Here is a 26,461-nt window from a genome sequence, read left to right as displayed (position 1 = left end):
CTAATTTTACCAAACAAGAACAGATGGCCCTGAGAAGCTTAATGGACAACCCCCTAACGGTAATAAAACCTGCCGACAAGAGAGGGGGAATGGTCGTGTGGGATGCCGAGGATTATGACAGAGATGTGGTTAGACAATTGAATAACCCCATACATTAACATAAGGTTTGTGATAACCCTACATCAATATTGAAAGCAAAAATTCTGTATTTGACAACTAAAGCCTTAAAATGTGGTTATTTATGTAAAAAAGGATATGAATACCTAAATAAATTTTACGAAGCAGAAAGTACCACTGATTTATGTACTCCCGAAAGTACACAAAAACGCTATTAACCCACCGGGGTGCCCTATTATCTCTTCATGTGGATCGATACTTGAACCACTTGCCAAGTATATAGACACATTCCTTAAACCATTTGTGAGCATAACACGGGCATATGTCAGAGACACTATGGATCTCATCTCTAAAATTGAGCATCTGGCTTTCAATGGAGACCAACAAATGTTGGCCTCCTTTGATATTGAGAGCCTCTATACTAACATCCCCTAAGATGAGGTCCTCTTGGTTATGGAACTTATCTTGGATCAAAGAACCAGACCACACCAGGTCCCGACTGATTTTTTACTGGAGTTAGCGAGAATGTTTGAAAAATATTTTTTTCTCGTTTAAAAAGGAGTTGTTTCTACAAATAAAGGGCGTGGCCATGGGTTGTTGCTTCGCCCCGGAAATAGCAAACTTAGTAAGGGACCAATTTGAGAGGCAATATATCTTCAATGAAGCAACACCTTTTTATCATCACACCCACAAGTGGGTGCGCTTAATTGACGACATTTTCCTTATTTGGAATGGAAGTATGGAGAATTAGAGAGATTCCATATCTGGTTAAATGGATGCACACCAGACTTGAAATTTACAAAATGCGTTAGTAATACGCAAATCAATTTCCTCGATGTCTGGATCTTTGATAATAAAGGGAAATTGGAGGTGAACCTCTATACGAAACCCACTGACTGGAATACTCTTAGATTTTTCATCAGGGCACCCAAGAAGTCTAAAAGAAAACTTGCCCTACGGGCAGTTTTTAAGAATACGACACACCTGTTCTAATAAGGACGATTATTTTGAAAATGCCAATAAACTACAAGTTAAATTGTGCGCTAGCGGATACCCAAAAAAACTGGTACGAACAGCACTAAAAAAACCTTGGTACACCCCTAGGGAGAGCTTACTAACACCAAAAGTGAAGGAAAAGACTGAATTTATGACATGCGTATTGACATTTAACCCGAAAGCAAACAAAGTTAAAAAGATTATCTTGAGAAACTGGAGGTTGATTGACCATTTCAATATACCCAAACCTTTGTTCGCTTTCAGAAAAGGCAAAAATGGAAATGGGTGTTTTGCTCGAGTATTGCGATATAACTAATTGGATATTCTCTGAGATATCTATCTCTCTTTAAAATTGAATTGTGGTAGATATTAGAATTTGGAACTGCATTATTATAGCAGTGAGAGCCTCGCGTTTATCCCAGTGATTTTGCTGCAGGCAATAATCAAAATATCACCCTTCAGAATGCCGACGCTATTATGGGGTTCCATTATGATATTTTTGTAATACAAGGATATAGATGCTGATCGATATGCAGGGCGAGGTATCTGTATCCTAGATGACACCTAAGAAGACAGGAGATATAAGAAGTGGTTCATATAAAAAAATAACTATTGTTGGTGTATGGTTTTGAGTTTGAGGTTTGGGAAAGTATTATTTATTAGATTTTTTTTTTTTTAACGGAGGTGCACTAAACCAGGGTGTTTGGCAGTGTTTGGAAGTTCTACCCAATTACTTGGAAGTTCGGCATCCAGAGCGTAATATAGAGATTAGTCCTCTCTATAGCCATAACGCGGGAGCGTATGACGCATCCACGCGCACGAGCGTTTATACCCGTACCGGAAGTGTAAACAGTACCTGCAGATTGGAGCGATAGCAAGAAGTGTCGGAAGATTATACAGCGACTTGGGAGATTTACCAATGTAAGTTAGGACCTCTCGATCCCCGGAGAATTCAGTTGTTGAGTCTGGGAGAGTAGGCAGTGTGTTCACACATATATAGATTGGCTGTCTACAGATAGATTTTTTTCTTGCCTTGTAGAGACCGGCTGTTCTGGCGAGTTACGAGAGGAACACCAGGCACCCCATAGACGAATTAAGTGCATACAGGTATTTGAGAAGTACCGTATTATTAGTGATGGAATGCCTGAAAGGATATGGGTAGTAGTTGCTAACCAGTAATTGCTCACTTTTGTAGAGTAACGATACCGATGAATGGGGCCATAATTGATTCCAAGTTGTTCTGAAGAACAAGTTACTTACCTTCGGTAACGATGTATCTGTAAGAAACATTAGTTAGTTAGATTCCTCACCTTAGATTATCCCCAGGCGTCAGGCTGGATCCGGAAAGATTTTTCGTCAGCAATACCCCTTGCGCGTCGCTAGGCCTCATCTGCGGCTCCGCGTCCGTAGTGTGCCAGAATGATGTCGGAGTACTTAGACGCCGCCCTCGCAGACTGACGTCAGTTCTTGTACATAGCTTTCCGTGCCAGGAAAGCAGAGCCATGCAAGAGAATGACACTGGTGCAAAAAAATCTAGGGCCCTGAAAGGGATAGCCTTAACCCTAGATGTCGGTTCGCAGAACTGGGAGGATGGGTGGGTCGGTGAGGAATCTAACTAACTAATGTTTTACAGATACATCGTTTCCGAAAGTAAGTTAATTGTTCATCTGAAAGAAACACGTTAGTTAGATTCCTCACCTTAGAATAGATACCACAGCAATACCAACCCCAGTGGTGGGTCTGCGAACCAAGATCACACCAGAAAGTCCTGGAGAACAGAACGGCCAAAGAAGCCATCTCTCCGGACTTGGTTGTCCAGGCAATAATGCTTGGCAAACGTGTGCAGCGAGGCCCACGTTGCTGCCTGACAGATGTCCTGCAAGGGGACTCCTCGGCCCACTGCAGTAGTCGCCGCTGTGGCCCGGGTGGAATGGGCTCTCAGTCCTACAGGAGGGTCCTTTTTAGCCAAGGAGTAACAAGCTTTTATACACAAGATGACCCACCGCGAGATGGTTCGCTTGTGTACTGCCCGCCCCTTCTTAGCACCCACGCATCCTACAAAGAGTTGGTCGTCCACCCGGAACTGCTTGGTGCGGTCCAAATAAAAGGACAGCGCCCGTTTTGGGTTCAGACGGTTGAGCCTCTCTTCCTCTTTTGAAGAATGCGGAAAGAAGGTGGGCAACGTGACAGACTGGCCGATGTTAAAGGCAGTTACCACTTTAGGGAGAAAGGAAGAACTCACAACTTTGTCCGGATGGACAGAAAGAAAAGGAGGATGAGAAGAGAGAGCCTGGAGCTCACTCACCCGTCTAGCCGAGGTGATGGCTACCAGGAAAGCAGTCTTAAGAGTCAGAAGACGAAGGGGACAATTATGAAGAGGCTCAAAGGGAGCGCACATCAGAAATGTCAGGACTAGGTTAAAATCCCACTGAGGCATTACGAAGGGGACAGGAGGAAACATATAAGTAATGCCTTTGAAGAAACGAGAAACAGGGGATTTGAAAAGAGACGGCTGATCAGGAAGCCGTAAGAAAGCAGAGATAGCAGAAAAAAAAAACTTTTAGGGTGCCCAGAGCAGAGCCCTGCTGGGCCATGGAAAGAAGAAAGAGGAGAACCTCAGAAAGAGGGGCGGAAAGGGGATCCACGGCCTTTGCTGTGCACCATGCCAGAAATTTGTTCCATCTGCAGGCGTATACTGTTTTAGTGGAGGGACGCCTGGCTGCCAGAATGACATCACAGACTTCAGGAGGCAAGTCAAATGGCATCAACTGTCGCCGCTCAATCTCCACGTATGGAGGTGGAGACTGGACAGGTTCGGGTGGAGGACCGTCCCCTGCTGCTGCAACAGAAGGTCCTCCTGAAGAGGCAGTCGAATCGGGGGATCGATAGACAGACTGAGTAGCTCGGGATACCAGTACCTTTGTGCCCAATCCGGAGCCACCAGGATGAGTTGGGCCCGGTCGTGCCTGATCTTCTTCAGCACTCTGGGCAGAAGTGGTATCGGCGGAAAGGCGGAAAACAGACTGCAACTCCACTCGCGACGAAAGGCGACCCCGAGCAAGTGCCGCCTTGGAAACTCCAACACGCAGAACTGCTGACATTGCGCGTTCTCTTCGGTGGCGAATAGATCTAACCAAGGCTCTCCCCACTGCCGAAAAAGGCCTTGCGCCACGTCCGAGTTAAGATGCCCTGTCCTGAGGAAGCCAATAAGAAATTGGAGGCTGAAACGCGACCGCGTCGACATACAGACTAATGAGGAGTCCACCGATTCTTTTGATTAAATATTAGTTATTTGGCGCACGCAATAAATTAAGATAGAGGAATGATACCTCTGACGCCAAGAGGACTACCTCTGAATGTATCACTGTGATGGAGAAGTGTACATATTTATAAAGTAGTTAGGGGAATGTATAGGATGTATATGTTGTACATATGAGTGTGTATATATGGGTTGTCTTGTAATGAAATTTGTTGTGATCTTTTTGTCCAGTTTTGTGTAATCTTCTTTCTGATGTTCACTGAGAGATATCTGCACCTGATAAATAATTGTTGAATTTGATAGAAGAAATAATGTTTTGCCAAGATAATTTATAGTTTCTTGTGCAAAAATAAACGAGAGATTGAGCCCTCTGCACCATTTGTTTATATATTATAGAAGTAACTTCTGGTGAAGGCAATAGCCTTCCACCACAATGGGGGTAGTGCTTTGGGCGTCCCTGCTGGTCCCATAAGACCACAATCCATGAGACAGGCCTATGTCATTTATTTACAGAGTTTTATATAGCGTTGGCTAGTCCCAGAGGTATCCGAGCGCTTCACATCACATGAAGATAAGCAAGTTACAAAATTACATCAGTTACAGGAGCCTAGTTTCACATAGGAAAAAACAAACAGTGTTACACAATAACAAGAATTACTATAGCATAGAATACCATTTACGCATACTATGGGCAATAGAAGGTAGAGGAGGAAAAGTAAAAAGGGGTGAGAAAAAGATCGGGCCAGGTAGAACCGGTTAAGGGGAAAGTACTTCAGGGAAGCTAAAAAGTAAATGTAAAAATAAAACAAACCGGCTAGGAGATCAGCAATCATAACATCTGGTGTTGCGGGGACTGAGCAAGATGTGAGGGGTGTATGAGACCCAAGGGAGGGGTCAACTCGGGGTAAAGGTCAGTCAGGCAACACGGGACGTAGTACAGCGGCATGTGAATCGGATTGAAACAGCCAAGATGGAGGAACTGGGTCACGGGCACCAACGGCATTAACACAAAATGGTGTGACATGCAAAAAAAAAAAATAATGAAATAAAAAATCAGAGCCACAGGAGAGCTGGATCTCCGGAGCAGAGGTGGGAAAGCAGCCACCTGAGCAAGGAGGGAGGGCGGGAGGTCGCCGATCACACTCAGGTCGATTAAAGTACACACGTTCGGGGCTGCGGGGTCAGCAGACTGGTTGTTCGGTATGCCGCAAAGTAAACTCGGGCGCCCAGGCAGTAGATTCGGGAAAGGGGAGCAGCAGCGGGGACAAAGAGGGCGCGCCTCCCTCGACTCAAAGAAGTGGAAACAAGCTCGGGGGCATTGGATCGCAGTGCCGTGGAACTCCCTCGGCTGCACCCATGCTGGGTGAAACACTCACGCGACCCAGTCACCATTCCAGGAGGCAAAGCAGGAGGTCAGGCAACTGCGGTCAAACCCGGGAAGGCAGGAGACGGCCAGAGGGTTAATCCCTAGCCCATCCCCTCCACCGCCACCCAGGCATCAGCCACTCTGAATTGGCACCTGTGCATGATCCGTGTTTGCCTATGTCAACAAATATCAGCATTAGGGATCTAGAAAACAGTACAGTCGGGCATGAAGGGCAGGGGTACACGTCCATCACCACTCAGAGGAGTTTTTCGTCTCAACAAAGATCTTTTGTATAAAAGGTGAGCACATTTGAAAAAAAAGTTTTCAAAAGCATCAATAACCTTTTCAGAGCAAATTGCATTACTCACATATTTAAAATATATATTTTGTCAGAGCACCATATCCAGTTTTTAAGAGAGTGTTTTCTAGATTTCGAAAAATAAAAAGGGTGGAAGAATGGAAAGATGAATTTTGGTCCAGAGCTTCCAAAGGGTCTCTAAATAAAAAGGGAATGATGGGGAAATTTCATAACACATGGTCACAACCTTCAATTAACTTACCTTGGATTAGCTGATGTATTAGTGGGAGGCACTCTTCCACCCCATCTGCCTGTCTATTTTTTCTTGTGTGTTTTCCTGGACACCTGTAACTTAAAGTCTACAAGAAACTCCAGAGAGCGAGTACTTAACTGGCTTTCACCCTCAGGAGTAATGCAAAGACGTACTGGATGTAGTATTGTACACGGTTCCGACACCAGGCTTTTCATGGACATCTGGGAAGTCCTATCTGATTTGACATGGAATAACCACCAGAGATTTCAAAAAGGGGCAGATCAAATGAACTGGGGTTTGCGGTAGGTGAATACGGTTACTGACAGATGTGAGGAGACCAAAAGGAATGGGTCATCTGGAAACAGAAGGAAAGGGAGAGAAACTTTGATGGGAACGAGTGGAATGCAGATCAGAGACAAACTGACTTCCTTAAAGACATGGGGATAGTGAACTGTGTTAGTTGTAACACCATCATAAATCATATGATTGTCAAGAAATGCACTTTGTAAACCTTAACATCTTCCGAGGACTGGAATACAGAGGATACATGTATTTTAGACCAACTTCATGCATTACTAGGGAAACGGATGTTTTCAATTATTGGCGAGTACTAGTCCAAATGGTCTTATGTGATATATGAAGTATGATCAATTTATAAGTCTTTGGCATCTTATACAGCGTGCTATTCATTTCTATAGATAAGTAGACACCAATGTGGTGGTAATATAAGTGCAATAGGTAGTTACAAGCAAGATACTTTTGTATGCATTCTGAACGATGTCCACCCCTTCCTCTCCATAAGCTGGGTGCCTTTTGAGCTAATGAGATGAAAAGTGGTGGCTCCATGTCAATTGATTGGTGGAGAAAGGGGATGACCAGCGATGTTCGATGACCAGACCTGGAGATGAACTTGAAAGCTAGGTCAGATGTCAATAAAAGATGTTTAACAGCATTATAACAGGAGAGTGGGACAGTAGATGCAGGTTGTTGGGAAGGGTGACAGTGTAAGCATCAAGTAACCAGGATGCCTAAGGAGTGGCAATGCGGGTTCAGAATGGTTTGATATGCATAATTCAATTCAATTGGGTGTAAGGAAGAGGTGGGATCTGAGGACACTGGGGACTGTATAGTCAAACCTTGAACAGTTGTCAGCAACACGAGTTTGAGGCAGTTGAGAGTAAGAGAAACGTGAGTGGCTGGAGGGCATTGGCAAGGTGCAAGGAAGACGTTTAACTCTTCTTTAGATGTTGTCATACTGCATCTGGTTTTATTGGAGCATTATTCTCTTGCAGTTTTGGTAATTCAATGAAATTATATGAAATACACTATTAGCAGTACAACACAATGAAAAAAACTAGATATTTAAAACACTTGACAGCCAGGTGAAAGACATACAGAAGGCAGGAGTAAGATTCAACTACTTCTAGAAAACGCTTCGAGAAGCAGACCTTGATAGCTAGGTGAAAGGCACACATAAGACAGGAATAACATGCAACTACTCACAGAAAACACTTTGTGTATCATACCTTGATAACCCGTTGGAAAGGGATACAGGAGTAAGTTTCAACGAATCACAGAAAACTCTTGGTAAATCAGACCTTAGTAGCCAGGTGAGAGGCATTCCCAAAAACAGGAGTAAGAATCAACTACTCTTTGAAGATGCTTTGTGCATCAGACCTTGATAGCAAATTGTGAGACATACTAAAGACAGGAGTAAGACTCAACTACTCAGAGAAAATGCTTTATGAATCAGACCTTGGTAGCCAGGTGAAAGGCATACCTAGACAGGCCTAACTACTCATAGAAAATTATTTGGGAAACAGACCTTGGTAGCCAGGTGAAAGACATACCGTAGACAGGAGTAAGTCAACGACTCACAGAAAATGCTTCGTGAATTAGGCCCATGCGTGTTCACAGAAGGCCAGCGCGACAGGCTCTGTAATTAATGGCGCGCGCTCGAGGTCAGGCCCAATCTGCAAACCTGCGATTGAGACTTTGATTTGCCCCTCGATCCCTGAGCGGCCGCGTGACCCGGGCCACAGCTCCGTCGGAGAGCAGCCGCCCTCTCAGCCACCCGCGCTCCGTCCAATTAAACCCCAGCACGGTTCAGCGAGCCGCGCGCAGACAAGCGAGCCAAATGAGGATCTACCGCTTCAGCGTGCTCGTGCGTCGGCCATCCGTCCTGTTCTTTGATAATTTGCTGACACGAGCACCGCATTACCGTGAACATGCGTGCTCCCACAGCAACACAGGCTCAGAATGAGAGGCATGTTTATACATTAATACTGTCGCGCATGCAGAAACGGATTCTTACCAATTCATATTCATCAAAGAGCTGTATCAGGGAGGGTGGGATGAACAAATGGAAGCCCTGGAGGAAGCCGTCGATCTGCGGGTGAATGGCTCGCGTCATGCGAAGTTCGGTGACGAGTTGAACATACTCGGCCTGCAATGGCACAAAAACACACACTTTTTACAACTTCTTTTCATCCTTGTGCGACAAACACAGAGGGCAGTTACAGCCTGACTATAGCAGATTTCATTTACAAACTAAACACTTTAACAGTCTGCATCAAGTAATGTATTTTGATGAAAACACTTCTCTGTATGCTCCTAGAGAGGATGGATTGTTAAAGGCGAGGCTTCGCTAGCTCTCTCCGTTCCCACCACTCCTCCTCCCGCTAAAGCTTTACAGCGATTTTTCTCCAGAGTAACAAGTCAGCATTTAATGTCCGTTTTCATAATGTAAGCAACTGAGGACTCATTCTTTACTTGTGAATACAACGTACTACAGAAAATGCGACACTACCACTGGGCGGGAGGAGGGGTTTCACCAGGGACGTAGCCGGCTGCCGACCTGTTCATATTTCTTGCCAACTGAGCAAATGCCAGAGACCTAACTCTTGTATGCATGCAATGTAAATAATCACACAAAACATGTTTTTCAAACTTTACTTGAGAAAGCCTGCCATCAACCCTAAACTCTACATATCACAGTTTTTAATACCAAAACCCCGGAATATAAAACATTGCAGGGAAAAAACGTACCTCAAATTACCTCTGTTCCACGTTTGATCGGCAGCGAACCAGAAACAACCTACGTCTACACACCAATAATCTAGAACAAACTATGATAATGTTTCGGATTCTCCACCTCACAAGAGCTCGGGAAGAATTCAAGAACCCCTTGTTCACCCTATGTCAGGTGCCACCAAACAGCAGCCAATGGTTGAGCCCCAGGTCCTGCTGCTATCTAGGGGGAAGCTTGATTGTGAAGGGGACCAGCAAGGACGTACCAGTCCTCCAGAAGCAGGGCCCCATTCCGCCCCAAGGCGAATGACTATTTGTGAAAACGAGAGAACCAGGGTCCCCGCTTCACATTCTGCAGAGGGTCTTCGTCATTTGACGTCACGCCACAGCCGTTCACCACGTTTTTCAGTGAGTAACGTTGAAGCCACCGAGCCATCTATCTATCCCTCGGGCATAATAACAGTTCCACGTCTGGGAGAAGCATGCAACATTACAGATGTATAGAAATACTACTTCCTTAAGTATGAATGTTCACGTGGAGCAATATTAATAAAGTGTGCTTTATACACGGGTGTTCAAATGCACGGCTGAAAGGTGAACTAGAAGCAGAAGTGCAATAAAGCGAGTCTTCGGCCGAAATTGAGAGCCTTACCCGCCAAACTGCAGCAAACGCTCGAGTGGTTTGATGAAGACACTGCCCGAGACTTCAACATGATTCATCCCAGGCACTGACTCGATGCAACGCAGGATGTGAGAAGTTCTATATGTAAGTTTGGGGCTAGTTAATAATGCAACTCAAAATGAGGTATTCCTTTGTCTCAGTGCCATGCTCTTTGAAGTCTCGGGTTACTTTGGCAGGTAAAGGACGTCACGTTAATTTCAGTTTAAAGATATTAAACTGCTTTGGTGATGACACTACGCGTTTTCCAGATCCCGATTATAACCATACAGCAAAAAAAATAATAATAATACGTTTATTACTATTAAAACTGTCTATTTCGCTATAAAAAAAAAGAAAAAGACCTGAAATAAATTATCATGGGAGTACAACACAGTGGATCAAAAACGGAACATCAGCCTATTGGGCAATATGAACTATACATTTCCAAGATAACCTCTCCAACAAGATCGGGGTGTGCGAGGCTGCTTTGCTAGCGCGTTAAATTTCAAAAAATCAAACACATCGTGTTTGCAGAGACATAATCTAAAGACAAGCATACACATATTAAAATAACCTTGCACGTTCAGAAAAGCTAGTGAAAAGTTGATGGTCCATAACATGTACAAACCCACACTGCCACCCAGTGGCGAATAACCTCCAAACACAATAGCAGTACTAGCATGCAAAATAAATAGCAGGGAACAAGAAGCCTTCCTAGATGTATGCTGTTAGCGGCAGATGACATCCACCAATTCATGACATGTCCAAATATATCCTCCTATTGGAGTTCAGTTTGTGACTTTATTAGGGAAACAACTGGGATGCAGATTACAGTCTGTACTCGGTTAATCTTCTTTGGCTTAAGTTTGGAGGAAAATGTGCAGCCTTCATTCAGCGTGCGTAAAATTTTTGTTTTATGTGATTCTCTTGGCCAGATGGGAGATATGCAGGTTATGGAAATCAGGAAGTCCACCATTGTTTATTGAATGTCTTAGAAATATAATATACACCAGTGAGTCTGATATGGCATGAGACCCTAAGAGTGAGAGGAGAATTTAGGCTTCGTTGGTGAGATGGAGAGAAAAGGAAATGCGAGTCCTATGATTAAGCCAATTTTGCTGTCGGCTACTATTCTCTCCTATTGGCGGTATCACTGGGTGTAGGAGATGGCAGTGGATACAGCAGTACGCTTGTGGGTCAGTACTCATGATTGTCTCATGGTCCACCGGTCAAGTTTCCCTTTGTAAGACCTAGAGGGATCAGAGCATACACTAACAAGAATGCTGGCAGAATAAGGACACCAAAAAACAAAAAAACAAACAAACAAACCCCATGGTGATTCGCATGTGAATTTATTTTGTTTGAAGTTTAATTTATTACAACTGCATCTTGGTCTCTGACATGTGCTGTATGTTACAACCTGGCAACCGAAAAACAAAAATAGATTAGTTGGAGCCAAATAAATAATGGAACCGACTCATTCCTAGCAGAAATAAAAGCTAGATGAATTAATGCACTGAGCAATGGTAGACTGGAGAAGCAAAGTAGTAGAAGTGTGAAAGTTATAGTGTAGCCTCGGGTTCTTCATCTTTGAAACAAGACGAATTGCAGGTTGGGACGCCAGACACTGTTTACACCCCATCAATGCACTGTGCGCCACTGAGGTAGCTGGTGTTGCTTAGGCGCAGCCCGACTACGTACACATAATGAAAGGCGCAGCTCCGCCAAAGCGTATTCATTTTCAGTTCCAGAATGTTCCAGCCCGGTAGGTGTCACGCGATCCAATGACCAAGCCGGAGATGGGCAGGCAGAGTCGGCCCTAAATCGGATCGACAAGGGCACCGCTATGGCCAAAAATAAAATGTAGTGTTTGTTGTGGGAGCGGGGGTCGTTGTGATGTGACGTCAGGAGTGTGAGGAAGATGGCAAGGGGGTTTGGGGTGGGGGTTGTCGGGGTGCTAACTATTACGCTGAGGTACATTAAGCGCCGATTACAAAGTCTTTTTAACAGGGCCCAATTGGGACCAAGCGGGATGGACGAGCTGCTGTTAGAGTGATATTCAGTCAGGCAGATTTGTGCCCCTCGTAATATTGGCGCCCCAGGCCTGGGCCCAGTTCGCCCATGCCCGGTCCTGTGAGCAGGCATTAGCAAATCCAAATAGGGAACCTAGATAAAACAAAGTTATGATTTTCATGCAGTATATAATACTCCTTTTGCAGATTGCCACTTTGAAAATGTACCCACCGACGCCTAACAATTTAGGTTTTAAAGGACCACAAATAGGCAGGTACAAGTAAAGCTATCCGAAAATGTGTTAAATTATTTTTCCTAGCAAGGCTTCAATGCTGGATTAGGAGTTAAGGCAATAATAGGCATTAAGAGAATACCAAGTGATCGCCTTGTAGAAATCTCTCAAAGGCACGGTTTTCAAAGTGCATTAGTGGCCACTCTGCCCTTTGTATATTTTCTGGAATTATTCCACATGCAGAGCCCTAGTCCCAGCCTCACAGCACTCAGTGATGCATTTCACTTTTTCATCGGTACAATGTGAAAAAGTGTGCTGTACATCAGCCTCGCCCCTGGCAGCCCTCCACAGGCAGCTGAAAGCCATTTGACCACTGTATGCTAATCCAATTTGGGAATATAATGACTAGGTACACATTCCCAATCAAACCTTGCAGGCGCCCCACTGCCTACGATGGATGCAAAAGCAGTAAGAAAGCTACCAATTGGCAATACTAATAAGATGGCAACCAATCAGCACCTTGTTAGATACATTTAAACTGAAGGTCACCGACATTGGCAAAGACGGATTAGGGAAAATCCACCCCTAACACCTGCAACTCGTTCATCTTCCTGGAAAACAGTTTGAAGGTTAAACCACTTGGTATCATTACTATGCAATGCACCAAAATAAGGAACCACTAACTGGGCCAAGGCCAGGATGAGTTATCAATGAGCAGTAATGTAGGGTGCACCAAGCCCTTCATAAACCGAGACCCCACCTGGCACTCAAAAAGAGAGGGCTCAGATGCATGGAAAACATCATCAAATACCTTGTAACAGCTCACTACCATATTTGAGGGACAAAAAGTCAAAATCGCTAGCCACTCCAGAGTAGTATAGTACATAAGTGTAGTTTACTGCAGGATTGGATGCTGCTCCGTGCATGCAGTCTAACGGGGGGGGGGGGGGGAGGCGGTGTCCTACAGCGAGAGGACATTTAAAGAGCCAGTTCTGCTGCTTTTCACGCGGTTTCATATAACACAATGCATCCTGGTGTCCATTTTGGATACAAGGGGCATTTCACTCTAAGAAAACATCACTAAATTACGGTAGTAAATTGGGAAAAAATCCTGCCCCTAGAGTACATTTAGTGCTATTCGTGTTCTGTTACATTTGCACTATTTAGAAGTGCAAAATGTATCATTTTGCGATCAGAAATTGCGTTAAGTGCAGAATTACTCTTTTGCTCAACTGAAGCTTAATCTTGCAGAATTATTAGGTAATTCTGTGTGATTATGCTTCAAGGAATTACGCAAGTAACACCCACCCCTACTAAAGAGAGTGAGAAGTGGAGAATTGGAAGGCAATACTCCCTCTGGGAGAACAGAAATGGTGGAAAATGGGTCAAAGACCTCTGTGAAAAAGACACCGACACCAATAAGTATCTAAACACAGGTTTATTCACTTCCAAAGCACACGAAGCGTTATCACCACGAGCGTGATCACCACTTCGCCAGCCACAGAGCAACTGCCGTTAGTGGAATCCTGCAACCACGGCACAAAGGGATGAACACTGGATAGGTCACTGCAAGGAAGTACAATAAGCACTGCAAAAAGCAAGCACCACATTAGAACACCCCCCCTTCTACCCACAATGAACAACTCAAAGCAGAAGGAAAAACAATGAGGAAAGTACAAGTAAAAGGCAAGTAAAGCACCAGTAATGAAAAAAAAGAAATCCCCCTTCATGTTTTAACGTAAGCCCCTGAGTACCAAGGAGGATTGCGGAACATGAGAGAACGGGCAACTCTGGCACCCACATGAGAAGGAAGATCAAGGGGAAGGAAACTGGAGGCATCCCCAGAGCCAGTCTCTCTTCTGACCGGAGACCCATTGGAGGACAGCTCCGCATCACTCATCAACATGAAACCATTCAAACCGTCACCACACTGGACAGACCTAGGCTCGTTCACCATAGAGCCCACTCCCTCACCTCTGCGATACAACACAACCTTGCGTTTGTTCCATTTGTTTCCATTCTCGAGAAGCACTTAACCCCTTCGCTGCTGCGGACATTCCGCTGCAGCGCTGGGGGGGGCAGGGGGGCAGCGCGGCGGGCCTGTGCTCATGACGGAGCCGCTCCGTCATGAGCCACAGTTGAGCTATGCTCATGACGGAACGGTTCCGTCATGACTCCGCCCATTTGCGTTGTCGCCCCGCACAGGCGGGGAAACAGCGCCGCGCAGGCGGAGCGGCCGCCGACAGGATTGTCATGACGGAACCGTTCCGTCATGAGCACACGGCAACCGTGGCTCATGACGGAACGGTTCCGTCATGAGCAGGGAAGGGGTTAATTGTCAAAAACTCGCCTAACCCTGAAGGGAGGCCATAACTTAGACAAGCCTTTGCAAGGTCTGCCAAGTTTGATCTTGACCCAGTGACCAGCACACACACCTCCGTCGTCCAACTTGACCCCCATCCATCTGGTTGGATGCTAGTTTGCTAGAGGAAAGCCAAGCTGGCAGAAGTTTGGTGCCAGGCTTTCTTCCGCGTATGTTTCCAAACGGGGTGAACCCAGTCGCATTGTTGACGGCTGTGCGATGGGCCCAAACCATCTCGCTCACCATCACCCTGACATCCTTTCCACTCTGTAAGGCGAGGGAAATGGTACCCTTCACCTGGCGATTAGCCCGCAACACCATGCCATTGGCTTGGGGGTTGTAAAGAGCCTTGCGGTGGTGAATAATACCACATTTACTTAAAAAATCCCTCATCTCACGTGAAACAAGTTTAGTGCCATTGTCCATGACAAGAATGAGGGGTAGACCCTCTTCAGGAAAAATCTCCTTCAACTGCTCAATGGTCCTCTTAGTTGTAACATCGGACATGAATCTGACAACAAGCCACTTAGAATGAACATCAATCAACACCAAGGCATTCGTCAACCTCTCCTCCACACCCTGCATAGAACCAATTAAGTCTAAACAAACAGTACTCAGGGTACACCAGGATCTTCGATCTGACCCAGACTAGCAGGACTACCAGTCTTAAGTCTCTCTTCACTCCCCCTGCACATGTCACACCCAACAACCCAGGACGTAATCTGTTCATCCATGCTGGGCCACCAGAAATTCCCATGCACTCTTTTTTTTAGTTATGGTTTGACCAAGATGCCCTTCATGCGCAAGCCTGATAATCCTGGATCTCAAGCCCTTGGGCGGCACAGACATAATTTCTCCTGAGGACATTAGAGTCACTCATGCTCAATTCGTCCAAGACCTTGACAAATGGTCTGACAGAGGAAGCAACAGCACTTTCCCTCCACTCTCCCAGAACTAGCATACGTTCGACAAACTTGAGAGCAGTATTCGGATCCATACAAAGGCTCCAATCAGACAAGAAGGCACAAACGCATTCCTCAACATTCCCCCAATGAAGATGCCACACCATCTTGCTCCCAAGATGAACCAGGACAATCCTCACCCCTGCCCATCAAGGATAAACGAGAAACAATCAGCTTGTGCATTTTTCCACCCAGGAATGTGCGTCACATGTTACCGGTACTCCTGGAGCCTAGAAGCAAGTTTGGCCAGTCTCGCAGAGCCTTTACCCGCACCGTCAGGGCTCAACACCTTGACTAAGGGCTTGTGGTCAGTGCGAATACAAAAATCAACACCCCACAAAAAAAGTCCTGAAATGCTCGAGTGACCAGGCTGCTGCTAGAGCTTCGCGCTCGATAACCAAATAATTGCTCTTGCATTCGGAGAAAGAGCGTGAGGCAAAAGCCCCAGTTCTTTCAACACCCACATGCACTTGAGACAGCACAGCTCCCAAACCACAAGCACCCGCACCAACAATAAGAAAGGTTTTGAGATGAGTAATGAAGGGCGCTAGAATATCAGCCTCACAAATGTCCTTCCCAATCAAATCAAAAGCAGGTTGTTGGACATCGCCCCAAACAAATGAATATACTCACCAAAACAATATCCAGAGTGCTTCAGTCTTGCCAGCAAAGCACTTAACGAATTTGGCATAATTCTCGATTAGGCCCATGAAGGACCGCAACTGATCCTAGTCACTGGGAATGGGTGCACCTCTGATTGCTTCTAAGAGATCGACCTTAGGTTGGACACCCAGCCCGGAGATGCCCTCTTATGCCCTAGATATTCAATTTCCTCTATGAGAAACTTGCACCTATCCTTCCTGAGGTAGGCCAGCCTCCCTCAGTCTGCCAAGAATCTCCCTCAACCTCTTGTTGTGCTCATGAACAGACACACCGGATACAAGGATATCGCCTTGGAAAAACGTAACGTCGTCCAAACCCCTGAAGACCTCTGACATGGGTAGCTGAAAAACTCTGGAAGCGGAGGACAACCCAAATAGCAACCTTGTGAAAGAAAACGTGTCTTCCATGGTAATGAAGGCCGTGAGATTGTTCGAGTCCTCGTGTAGCTTGATCTTGTGGTAGGCACTTTTCAGATCAAGTTTAGAAAGGTACTTACCACCATTAAGCAACAGTTCATTGATTTTGGGGCAGGGGAAAAGTGTTGGCAACCACATGTTAGTTTAAACTATGAAGGTCCACACAGAACCTGAGCGTTCCATCACTCTTCTTTGTGATAACTACCGGAGAGACCCATTCAGAGGTGTCAACCGATTCGATAACGCCTTCCTTAAGCAGGTCTTCCAATATTTCTTTGACCTCATCCCTCACAATAACAGGAACCCTTCGCAACTTGTGTTTGACAGGGATGGGGCCCTCCTCCAATACAATCCTATGCGTGTACCCCTTCATTACACCAAGATTCTCCCGAAAGACATCATCCATTTCGGCTAAAACTTGTTCAGTGGTTACGTCAGGCACACACACAAGACATGACCCGGGGATCGATGACAACATGAAGGTCAAACTGGTGACTGAAACCCAGGATCGGAGGACCATCCTCTGCTACGTAGATCTTCTCCACAACCGGTCTTGACTTAAAAATGATAGGAGAAGAAAAGTAACCTAGAAAAACAATTCTCTCCCCTTGATAACCTTTAGGGTAAATGGCCTTAAGAGTGGAACTAGAGGCCACTCTTTCTCCCACATCCACTTCAGCACAATGGTATACAAGGAACCACAGTCTACCATCAGTTCCACTTGTTTGCCCAGGATCCCAAAGGATGCCTTAGGACGGCACTTCCTCTTGACTTCACTATTGCTTGGAAGGACCATTAACACGGTCTTCACCATCTGCATCCAAGCTGAAATCATGTGTAACGGAAACCCTGGATTTGTTGAAGTGACGGCACATATGGGCGTAATCGCCTCTCTGCCCACACTTCCTGCAGTCTTGCTTTGAAGCAAAACACCATTTAGAGTCACTCGAATGGTAAGCGCTACCACACCTAGAACAACCCTTAGACTTGGGAGATCTTTGTGCCTTGGGATTGGACTTGCTGACAGACTTTGGTGGTTTCCTCCTTTCCCCCAATAGCTGCTACATCCCCTTTGATGCCCTCCTTCTTGCTCATTTCCTTCATGCATCGTTCGGACTTTTCAACAACCTTGGCAATGGAAATAGCATCCTTCAGGGAGGAATTCTTTGCAGCCCAAAGATGTTCTTGGATTTTCTTAATGTGACAATGGATAATCAGTTGGTCCCTGATAAGTTCATCGGTCATCTGTCCAAACTTGCATTTTATTGACAGCTCCCGTAGCGCAGAAACCTATTTATCAAGAGTTTTGCTAGAATTCAGAGACCTTGTGAATCACTTTTAGTGAGACATGACTAGGTTTTCTTCCTTGGCAAACCTCTTCTCTAGTCACAGCTTGGCCTCTGTTAACACATCCTCCACAGGCTGATTGCCACTGCCTAACATTTGAGGCGAGTATTTGAAAATGTGATGTGCCTCTATACCAATAGCACCTAACAACAAAGCTTTCTTTCTTTCAGGAGAAAATGAGGCTATCCAGAGCTATAATGTAGTTGTTGAACAAGTCAATCCATTCCTCCCATTGCATGGACGGTTGGCCTGGTTGAGCAAGAAATTGAGGTGGAATTACTATGGCGGACACAGCCATATTTAAAAGACAAATAGGGGAGAGGATGTAGCCTTACGGCTAGAGCGGTCGACCTCAAAGCTGGGAAGCCAGGCTTGGGAACCAGGTTTGAGTCTCGGTAACAACGCTCAACATCTTGTGATTCTTGGAAAATCCCTTAATCTCCCTGTGCCTAAAATGAACGTGTCTTTCTGGTGCAACTGGTGGTGCTCATGTACAGCGCTCTGATACCCGATGTCTCTGGTCTAGTTTGAGCTTTTTTTTTTTTTTTTTTAAACTGTTCAAAGAGGCGCAAGCTTATTACTAAAAACAAAAGCAATAATGGAAACCAAGACCAGAGGAAGCTGATATAAAAAAAAATAATGGAGCAAAATAGAGTGCATGGCAACAATAAAGGTGACCAACAGAGGGCGAGCAAAGATTTTCCTTTATTAGAATGAATACTGCACTCTACAAACAGCAGGTTCCTCTTCTCTAATGGATCACATGACCAAGCACTTGTGGAGCTTGAGTTGTCACAAGCGTGAGGAGAGTGCACCGGAGACTAAAGCCAAAATGAGTAGATGAGGTCAGTTGGAACCAAAACTCTAAACACGCGGCGTATGTCACCGGGGGTCTCCTGGAGGCGGGATAGCACGTAGGCACACAGCGGCCTCTAATGACAAAGCAGATCTTGGCAGTAGATGCTTGACACTTAACAGGCCTCAGGGTGGTGACTGGCAGGTCGGTGACAGCGCGTGTGGAGACAGCGGCCCTCTCTTCATTCACATAGCGGGCCAAGCAAACACATCACAGCACTGTCGAATACAGCTGGTAGGCTCTTCACACACCTCAGGGTGGCCAATGGTAGCAGGAAACGGAGGAAGCGCACGAACACACAGCACAACTTTGCCTCTTCTAAACTCATAAGCTGAAAAAGGCACCACCCATCGAGCGAGTCGGTATCTTCAAGGCCCTCTTGCTGGTACAAATCACGCTCCTGTGCGTGAATGATGCCACCCCATGTGGCTGGTGATCGTCGGCAAAAATGTGGTAATGACACCGACACCAATAAGTATCAAAACACAGGTTTATTCACTTCAAAAGCACATGGAGCGTTATCACCACTTCGCCAGCCACGGCGCAACTGCCGTTATTGGAATCCTGCAACCCTGGCACAACAAAGGGACACAGGATAGGTCACTGTAAGGAAGAACAAGCACTGCAAGATGCAAGCGTCACATTACAACAAACTCCTTCATTGATATTACACTTTTGTTAATTGGAACTATGACTTACTTGCCACTGCAAGTGTGGTGACCTCAACATAAATTTTGCCATTCTGCGAAAATGAGCAAAAGTACTGAGTAGATTTCTAGCTTCTAAGTGTAATTTCTTTATTTTTTTATTTTTAAAACACTCGAAAATTAGTTGGCAGACTTCCTCAGTCTGCTTCACGCCAGAAACCAAAAGAACTATTGACCAATCTTGCAGATAATTGGAAAAAACTCCACATTCATTCACAAGGACCATCACCTTCCCAATGTACTTTGCTCCACCTCTAAAGAGGAAGGGCAATTTGATTGGCTGGGCCCAAGAGAGCCTTAAAAATTTTACATTGTCCATCCGACAGTCCTTGGTATGCTCAATCTACATTTTGAGAGGTTCTCTCGGGCAAAGAAAGGTAATGTTGTACAGAAATGGACTTTGTGAAGGTGGATACTCCTCTTCATTAAGACCTGCCACACACGGACCAAGAAGCAACCTTCAGACGGTCCCAGGGCTCAGAAGGTGATGAGCTGCCCAACATGAGAAGGAGTCACGACTCTTGGCAAAAAGGCCGTGCTCGTCCTTAACACCAGTCTATCTGGGGAAAAAGGTGGTTGGTGTAAGGCGCTACACCGAGAGTGCTTGGAGCCGAATCATACACCATCTTGAAGTAATCATGACAAGAAAGACAATCGTTTTAATCCGAGAACATTGCAAGCAGCTGCACATTGGCTCTAATGGACTACACAGGAAGAAAGACAGAAACAAATTGTGATCCCATTGTGGCATCACAAACTATTGGAGGAAACATAGGTTAAATCTTTTATAAACCTCATCACAATAGGTGACGGCTCGAAACAGCACCATGTTCAGGATGGCTCCAATGAAAAGGAGCTTCTGTGAAGGAGTCAGGTGTGACTAAAGCACGTTGATGGTAAATCCCAGAGATGTCAATAGGTAAACCATCATCTGGAGGGGGATCACGACTGGCTGTGGCGAGCCCGCCTTTAGCAACCAGTCATTGACGTATGGGAAGACTGGTATTCCAGCCTCTATAGGAGCGCAGCAGCCACCACCATCACTTTCGTGAACCCACAAGTAGAGTCTGTGTAACTGCAAGACGGGTATTTGAAAATACGCTTCCTGCAAATCCACTACCACCATTGAGTTGCCTCGATCCACAGCAGACAGAACTTAAGTCAAAGTGAGGATCTTGAATGTGTCCTTTATGATGAACAAGTTCAAAGAGTGCAGGTTTAGAATAGGACAAAGTCCAATGTCCTACTTTAGCACCAGAAAGTAACAGCAGTAGCAGCCAGTCCTGATCTCTAATCTAGGTGCCCTCTCTATGGCTCTCTTCTCCAAAAGAGTCTGAATCTCCTTCTGTAAAAGAGAAAGGCAGTCCTATGGAACCTGATGTGGTGTAGGAGGCATGTCCGGAGGGGTGAATGGGAAGGGTAGGGCGTAACCATGCTGGAAGATTTGCAGTACCCATTTCTCTGATGGGATGCTTTTCCACCTGTGGAGGAAATAACTTATCCGACCTCTAAACAGGGGGACAGTATGCCACTAAGGGCAAACTACAGTTGTTTTTCCAGTGGCAGGATGGAGGGGTACTGGGTAGTACATTGCCCCTGAGGGCCTGTACACCGTCAGTTGGACTACCGTCCTGTACCCCAAAAGGCTTGGGAGACCTGTAGCTGAGGAGGCAGATGTTGGTGTTGCCTCTGCTGAATTCCTCTGCTGAATCTTTGAACGAGGTGATATTGTGCTGCATTGGCACTAGAAGACCCAGAGAGTGTGCTCCTGCCTGGCTTTCTTCAAAGCGCCCGAGTCCACCTTGTCTCCAAAGATACAGGTTCCTTTTAGTGTCAGGTCCATTAGTGCTGTTTGGGCATCACTTGAGCAGCCTGTAGATCTAATCCATGCAGGATGTAGAAGCACCATGCTGGTACTGGCTGGTCTTCCCAAACGGTAGGTAGTGTACGGTATTGATCAAATTACACATTTTGCAGTGGTTTGGGTATCCACAATTATTTGGGCTATATTGGCCCGGAGGTCCTTGGGGATAGTGCCAAGATCTGGGCAACGCATGTGAGTAACAACCCAAGAGACAACACAAATTGACTATTCTAAAAGCAAGGCAGCATATGAGAAAGCATTTTCCGAAGGATTCTCTATCTGGAGGCGCCGTAGGAAAATAATTTGGGTTCAGCTGACTGGTAGAGCGGTCTGACCCACAAGACTCTCAGGTGTGGGGTGTTGGTGGACAGGTGGATCCCCCCGAAGCTGGTCTACACCATCTTGCTATATTTCGATTGACTGGTGGACATGATCCTGGTTTCACCCAGGTACCCATGAGGGTATCCTTTAAGGCCTCCTTGGAGGGAAACAGCGGTTCTGATGAAATCTGACCAGGCTCCAGGAGTTCAGAGAGGACAATAGTTTTCACTTCCATGGAGGGTAACTGCAAGTCAAGGATTTCAGCAGCTCTCCTAACGACCATGGCAAAGGATATGGATTCCGCCAAATAGGGGCCAGGTGGAGCATGGAGAACAGTGTCGGGGGATGTGTCCATCCACTGGTCTCCTGAAGATGAAAAACAAATTCTCCTTATCAGATTTTTGACTCATCATCCCCATTGTCATCTCCATGGAGTTCGGGGTCTGAAAACCTCAGAGGTGGTGGAAGCGTATCAAAGTCAGAAAAAGGCTGTAGTCGAGGTCAAGGTGGCTGCGACTTCAAGCAAGGTTGCAGTCGTTTCACTTCAGAGTCCGAAGGGACAATGCGTTCTACCTCCTTCGGGTGCATCATCACTGTCGGTATCAACGTGTGGGGTCCAGTACAGATCTAAGTCCGTAGATAGAGTCACAGCCGGTACGGGGTCTAGAGGGGCACTGAGCATCAGGAATAGATTGGTTTCAGGAACCAAACTAGGGGCCTCCTCATGGGGTCGGAAAGGTGCAGCATAGCACTCCAGAGTGTACTGAAGATGCTTGGCCTTCCTTACTGCCACTATGTAGTGATATGGCAGCAGCAATCGGTTGTGAAGTTACTGCATGAGCTAGAATTCAGCAGATTTTACGTTACAACTAATCCGTAAATCCTAGGACCTTACTGTTATAGACAGGTCAGTCCACTTCATCTTAAGGCAACCAATTATAAAAGGCAAAGAAAACCATTGGCAACGCTATCAGGTCTGGCTTTAATGTGCCAACGCACGTAAACAAACACATTCACAAATAATTCACAAAAGCTGCTTATCACATTAAAGCCTGCACTACTACTTTGGAAATGCCAGGGCAAAGGAGCAAAAAAGAACAATTCTCTGCATATAAAGATGTAGAAGAAAAAGAATCGAACTGAATGTGAAAAGCAGCATGATAAGTGTACTTTTTAGATGTAAATCAGTCGCTTGTGGATGTCAATGCAAGCACTTCTTAGGCAGGGGAAAGGATAAAATGAATGGCCAATGGCATGAGGTGCGAGAATGATGCTCCTCTGGGTATCTGTTTATGTAAAAAAAAAATAGTAACAATACGTCAGCAAAAAGCTGCGCTGTTACACAGACCGAAAAATAGACATTTTCAAATAAACATGTACATTATTATCGCAGAATGAAACGCCACATTAAAACGATAGTCAGCTGACAGACAAACCACCTGAATTCCTATAAATATGTCATGATACAATGCTGCACCCTCCACGAAATGCACACTGAGGGGCACCTCGCACTGAGGATGTACTTTTGAATGGACTGCGATAATTGAAACACATCAGTGCCGGGTCACCCCTTCAGGGCCAATAATTCGTGAAAAGTGGTACAGCAAGCCTAGTCTTGATTGGGCAAGAAAATAAATGACATCACAGTGGCAATGTTGGCCATGTTGTGGTGATTAAAAATAATGCATGTTTGTTTATTAACAAAGATAATCAAAAAGTCACTATGGATCAGCCACACACGTGTTAAGTCCTTTACCCTTTAAACAATCATTTGTAAAATAGCGGCCCCTCGTCCATTTGAATTTGATAGTTTTAGGAAAAGATAAATAAAATAATAAACATGTGCATATGGCAGACTACCAACATAATTATGTCTAGCAGCTGACAACAGAAGTTATAGGTACACCACTATCCTTTGAGGTTTGGTTGAGGCAATATGTGGGCATCTAAAAATTCACCTCAGATTCCACACAACCCTCACAAACACGTGCACTAACCGCTTGAACAACTATCTGTGGTTGAAAACATTACAAGAACCCACAGTACACTTGACATATTAAATTCATGTCAACTTGGTAAGTGGTATGCCATTTTTTGTGTGCGATACCAACATAAATTGGAACACTGACCTTGTTCTCCTGTGTCACAAGAATGCTCGTTCCTCCGGGCTTCAAAGGGACCTCTTCCATTGCACCAAACACGTCTGTCTCTACCGAGAAGGTCAGCTCCAGACCCAAGTCGCTGATGTCATTATCTAAAATCCACTGTAAGTTTTTGGCATACTCTGGGTCTATTGAGGCGACATCCTGGTAATTCACTGGAATGCCTACAGAAACAAGACAACACATTTGTTTCTCGAGTTCCTGAATCTCATTCTATTCTCTTGTGAACGGCTGCCCTCTGCTGCTCCGATAAAATACTGCAGAGCGCAAATAAAATAAGAACAGCGTATTATCTATCTATGAATGCATGTTTATTTTTGTATGTAGTGCGCACCGTGCAGCCTTTTAGGTCCCGCCTACAGACCAGCATCGGATTGGTATCACAATTGGGCCCGGGCACTTCCCCAAAAAGTGGCCCACATGCCTTGGTCACGTCTATATGAAACCGCATTTGGCTGGTCTCTTTGGGTTCATTTTTAGCTACATCTTTAATACTTTATGTATTTTAAAGGCCAAAGAGACAGAAAAATTGTTGAAAACTAGAAAGCACTACATTTTGGTTGGGCAGGCTTGGTGAAATAAAGTGAACCAAAGGCCACAAACTCCTGATTTGACAATTTTTGCCACCTGGCCGTTGATTTAACTGCAATTACTGGTATTTTATTGAACTGTCCGGAACGGAAATGAAGAGTCACCTAAAGCGGGTATTTTCTCCTCTGATCAATATCTACTTTAAACTGTAAACATATGATGAAAGCAGTTTAAAATGTGGTCTAAAACTGCTTTAATGATCCATGACGGATTGTTAACTAAACAAAGGCAGAAAAGCCAGGCTCAGAAGGAATACGGACGTTTATTATTGTATGAAGAGCCCTCTTTCATTATTATGTTCTAGCCTTTGCAGACTCTTAAAAGATGAGGAAACAGAAGGTTATTTCTTTTTTATTGTAGTTTTATGTAGCGTGAACTCGGCCACAGGGCATCGATTATATGAGTGCCAGTCACATTACAGAAGATCAAATTTATTTTTAATTAAAGACGTGGGCAATTAAGTCATTTGCCCAGAATCACAGGATGTGGAGTTGAGGCTGGGACTCAAACCTATTTCTATAGTTCCAAATTTGGCAGCTCTGACCCTAACAGTACATCCTCTCAATTTTCCTCGCTGGGAAAGGTGCCTCACAGGGAAGCCTATGCAAACATACAACCCCTCTCCACCAAGGCCTGAAAGCAGGGCCGGACTGGCCGTAGCGGGCACCGGGCAATCCCCCGGCGCGCCACATGGGTGGGGGCCTTGTTTTGGGCCCCTTTGGGCCGTTTTTGTTACAGGGACGTTTTTGCAGCAAAGCTACGAAATCGGCCCTGTAACAAAATCGGCCGAAAACCGGCACTGGCAAAGAGCTCGGCGGCACCCCGAGCACTTTGCCAGGGCCGGTTTTGCTTCCCAGTCCGGCCCTGCCTGAAAGACACTGGAGCCGAGGTGCAAACAATGAGCCCTCAGCTTAGCAGCTTCACTTACTCTTCCCCGCCCCAACCAACTATAGCCTCAGGGGGGTGGCCTGGCAGGGGAGGGGTGAAGAAAAGCACAGAACAGCTGTTGCTGATTCAGGGGAATGGAGATGACGGCCCAATGACCGCATCGCCAGGCGGCTGCATGCTCAACACCCTGCCTCAGTTTAACAGCACGGCAGGGGAGTGGGACACTGCTTCTGGGCATCTGCACAGGCCCCATGGGGGCGAAGCTAAAGTCTGCAGTGGCCAGAACAATACTAGTCTAGGGACGCTGCTGCAAACTACCCCTCAGAGCCTGTATGCCCATGATGCTGGCCCCACATTATAGTGGCCCTGCAGGGAAGACAGTAAGGACTCTGTTGGCCGGTTGACAGAGCTCCTAACAAACAAGCATTGGTAATGCAGCAGTTTCACCTATGTAGTTACTAAAGAGCTGTTTTCATCAATCATCGGCGCGGAGAAGGAAAGAGCTCCCTGACAGATAACACAGTAGTGGAGAGGATGTAGTGCAGCGGGCAGAGCTGCTGACTCTAGAGCTTGGGATCCCGGTTGGGTCTCGACGGCGCCGGGTAACATCCTGTGATTCTATGCAAATCATTTAACCTCTCCAGGTGATAAATTATGTAAATATGCTGCAAGAGTCAAAGGCAAAACTTTATGGAACTATAGTTTCACCAAAGCGGATGTTAACAGTATTTTGGCGGTGGGAAACTGATAAGAGAAGCAGACGAGGAACAAGACCTGGTAAATGCAGGAAAATATGCTATAACCAATAGAAATGGAGGAAACTTAAGTGGCACGCTTAGGAACCAATGAGAGGCGGGATGCAAGCCCCTTTTAAGTTTATATTGAAAACAATACATTTCTCAAGCACAGCCCAAGCGCTGTTCAGGCGAAATCCCAAAACAGCCAGGTTGACAAAGCTCCTAACAAAAAGCAACCTACAGTTGACGCTTCGTCACTGGCCCATCATCCGATACCAGACTGCCTGCCTTCCCAATCCGATGCTGCTACATACAGCTTTAGCAGTGTAGCAAGAGCTCACAAGAGAAAGAGCGACTCCA

The 26,461-nt window shown here is 45.6% G+C and overlaps 1 protein-coding gene across 2 annotated transcripts in view; it reads right to left on the bottom strand.

Moving 5' to 3' along the window:
- Nucleotides 1-26,461, bottom strand: part of HACE1 (HECT domain and ankyrin repeat containing E3 ubiquitin protein ligase 1) — a 339,965-nt gene that overhangs the window by 109,484 nt on the left and 204,020 nt on the right. For both annotated transcript variants that reach the window (XM_085611183.1, XM_085611184.1), the window contains exons 19-20: nucleotides 23,853-24,049; nucleotides 8,604-8,735 (exon numbers count right to left, since the gene is read on the bottom strand). In XM_085611183.1, coding sequence (XP_085467309.1) covers nucleotides 8,604-8,735; nucleotides 23,853-24,049 — 329 coding nt within the window. The remainder of the gene's footprint in view (nucleotides 1-8,603; nucleotides 8,736-23,852; nucleotides 24,050-26,461) is intronic.

The sequence above is a fragment of the Triturus cristatus genome, chromosome 6 (assembly GCF_964204655.1).
Source record: "Triturus cristatus chromosome 6, aTriCri1.1, whole genome shotgun sequence".
NCBI classification, from domain to species: domain Eukaryota; kingdom Metazoa; phylum Chordata; class Amphibia; order Caudata; family Salamandridae; genus Triturus; species Triturus cristatus.
This window is presented reverse-complemented; position numbering and strand designations above follow the sequence as displayed.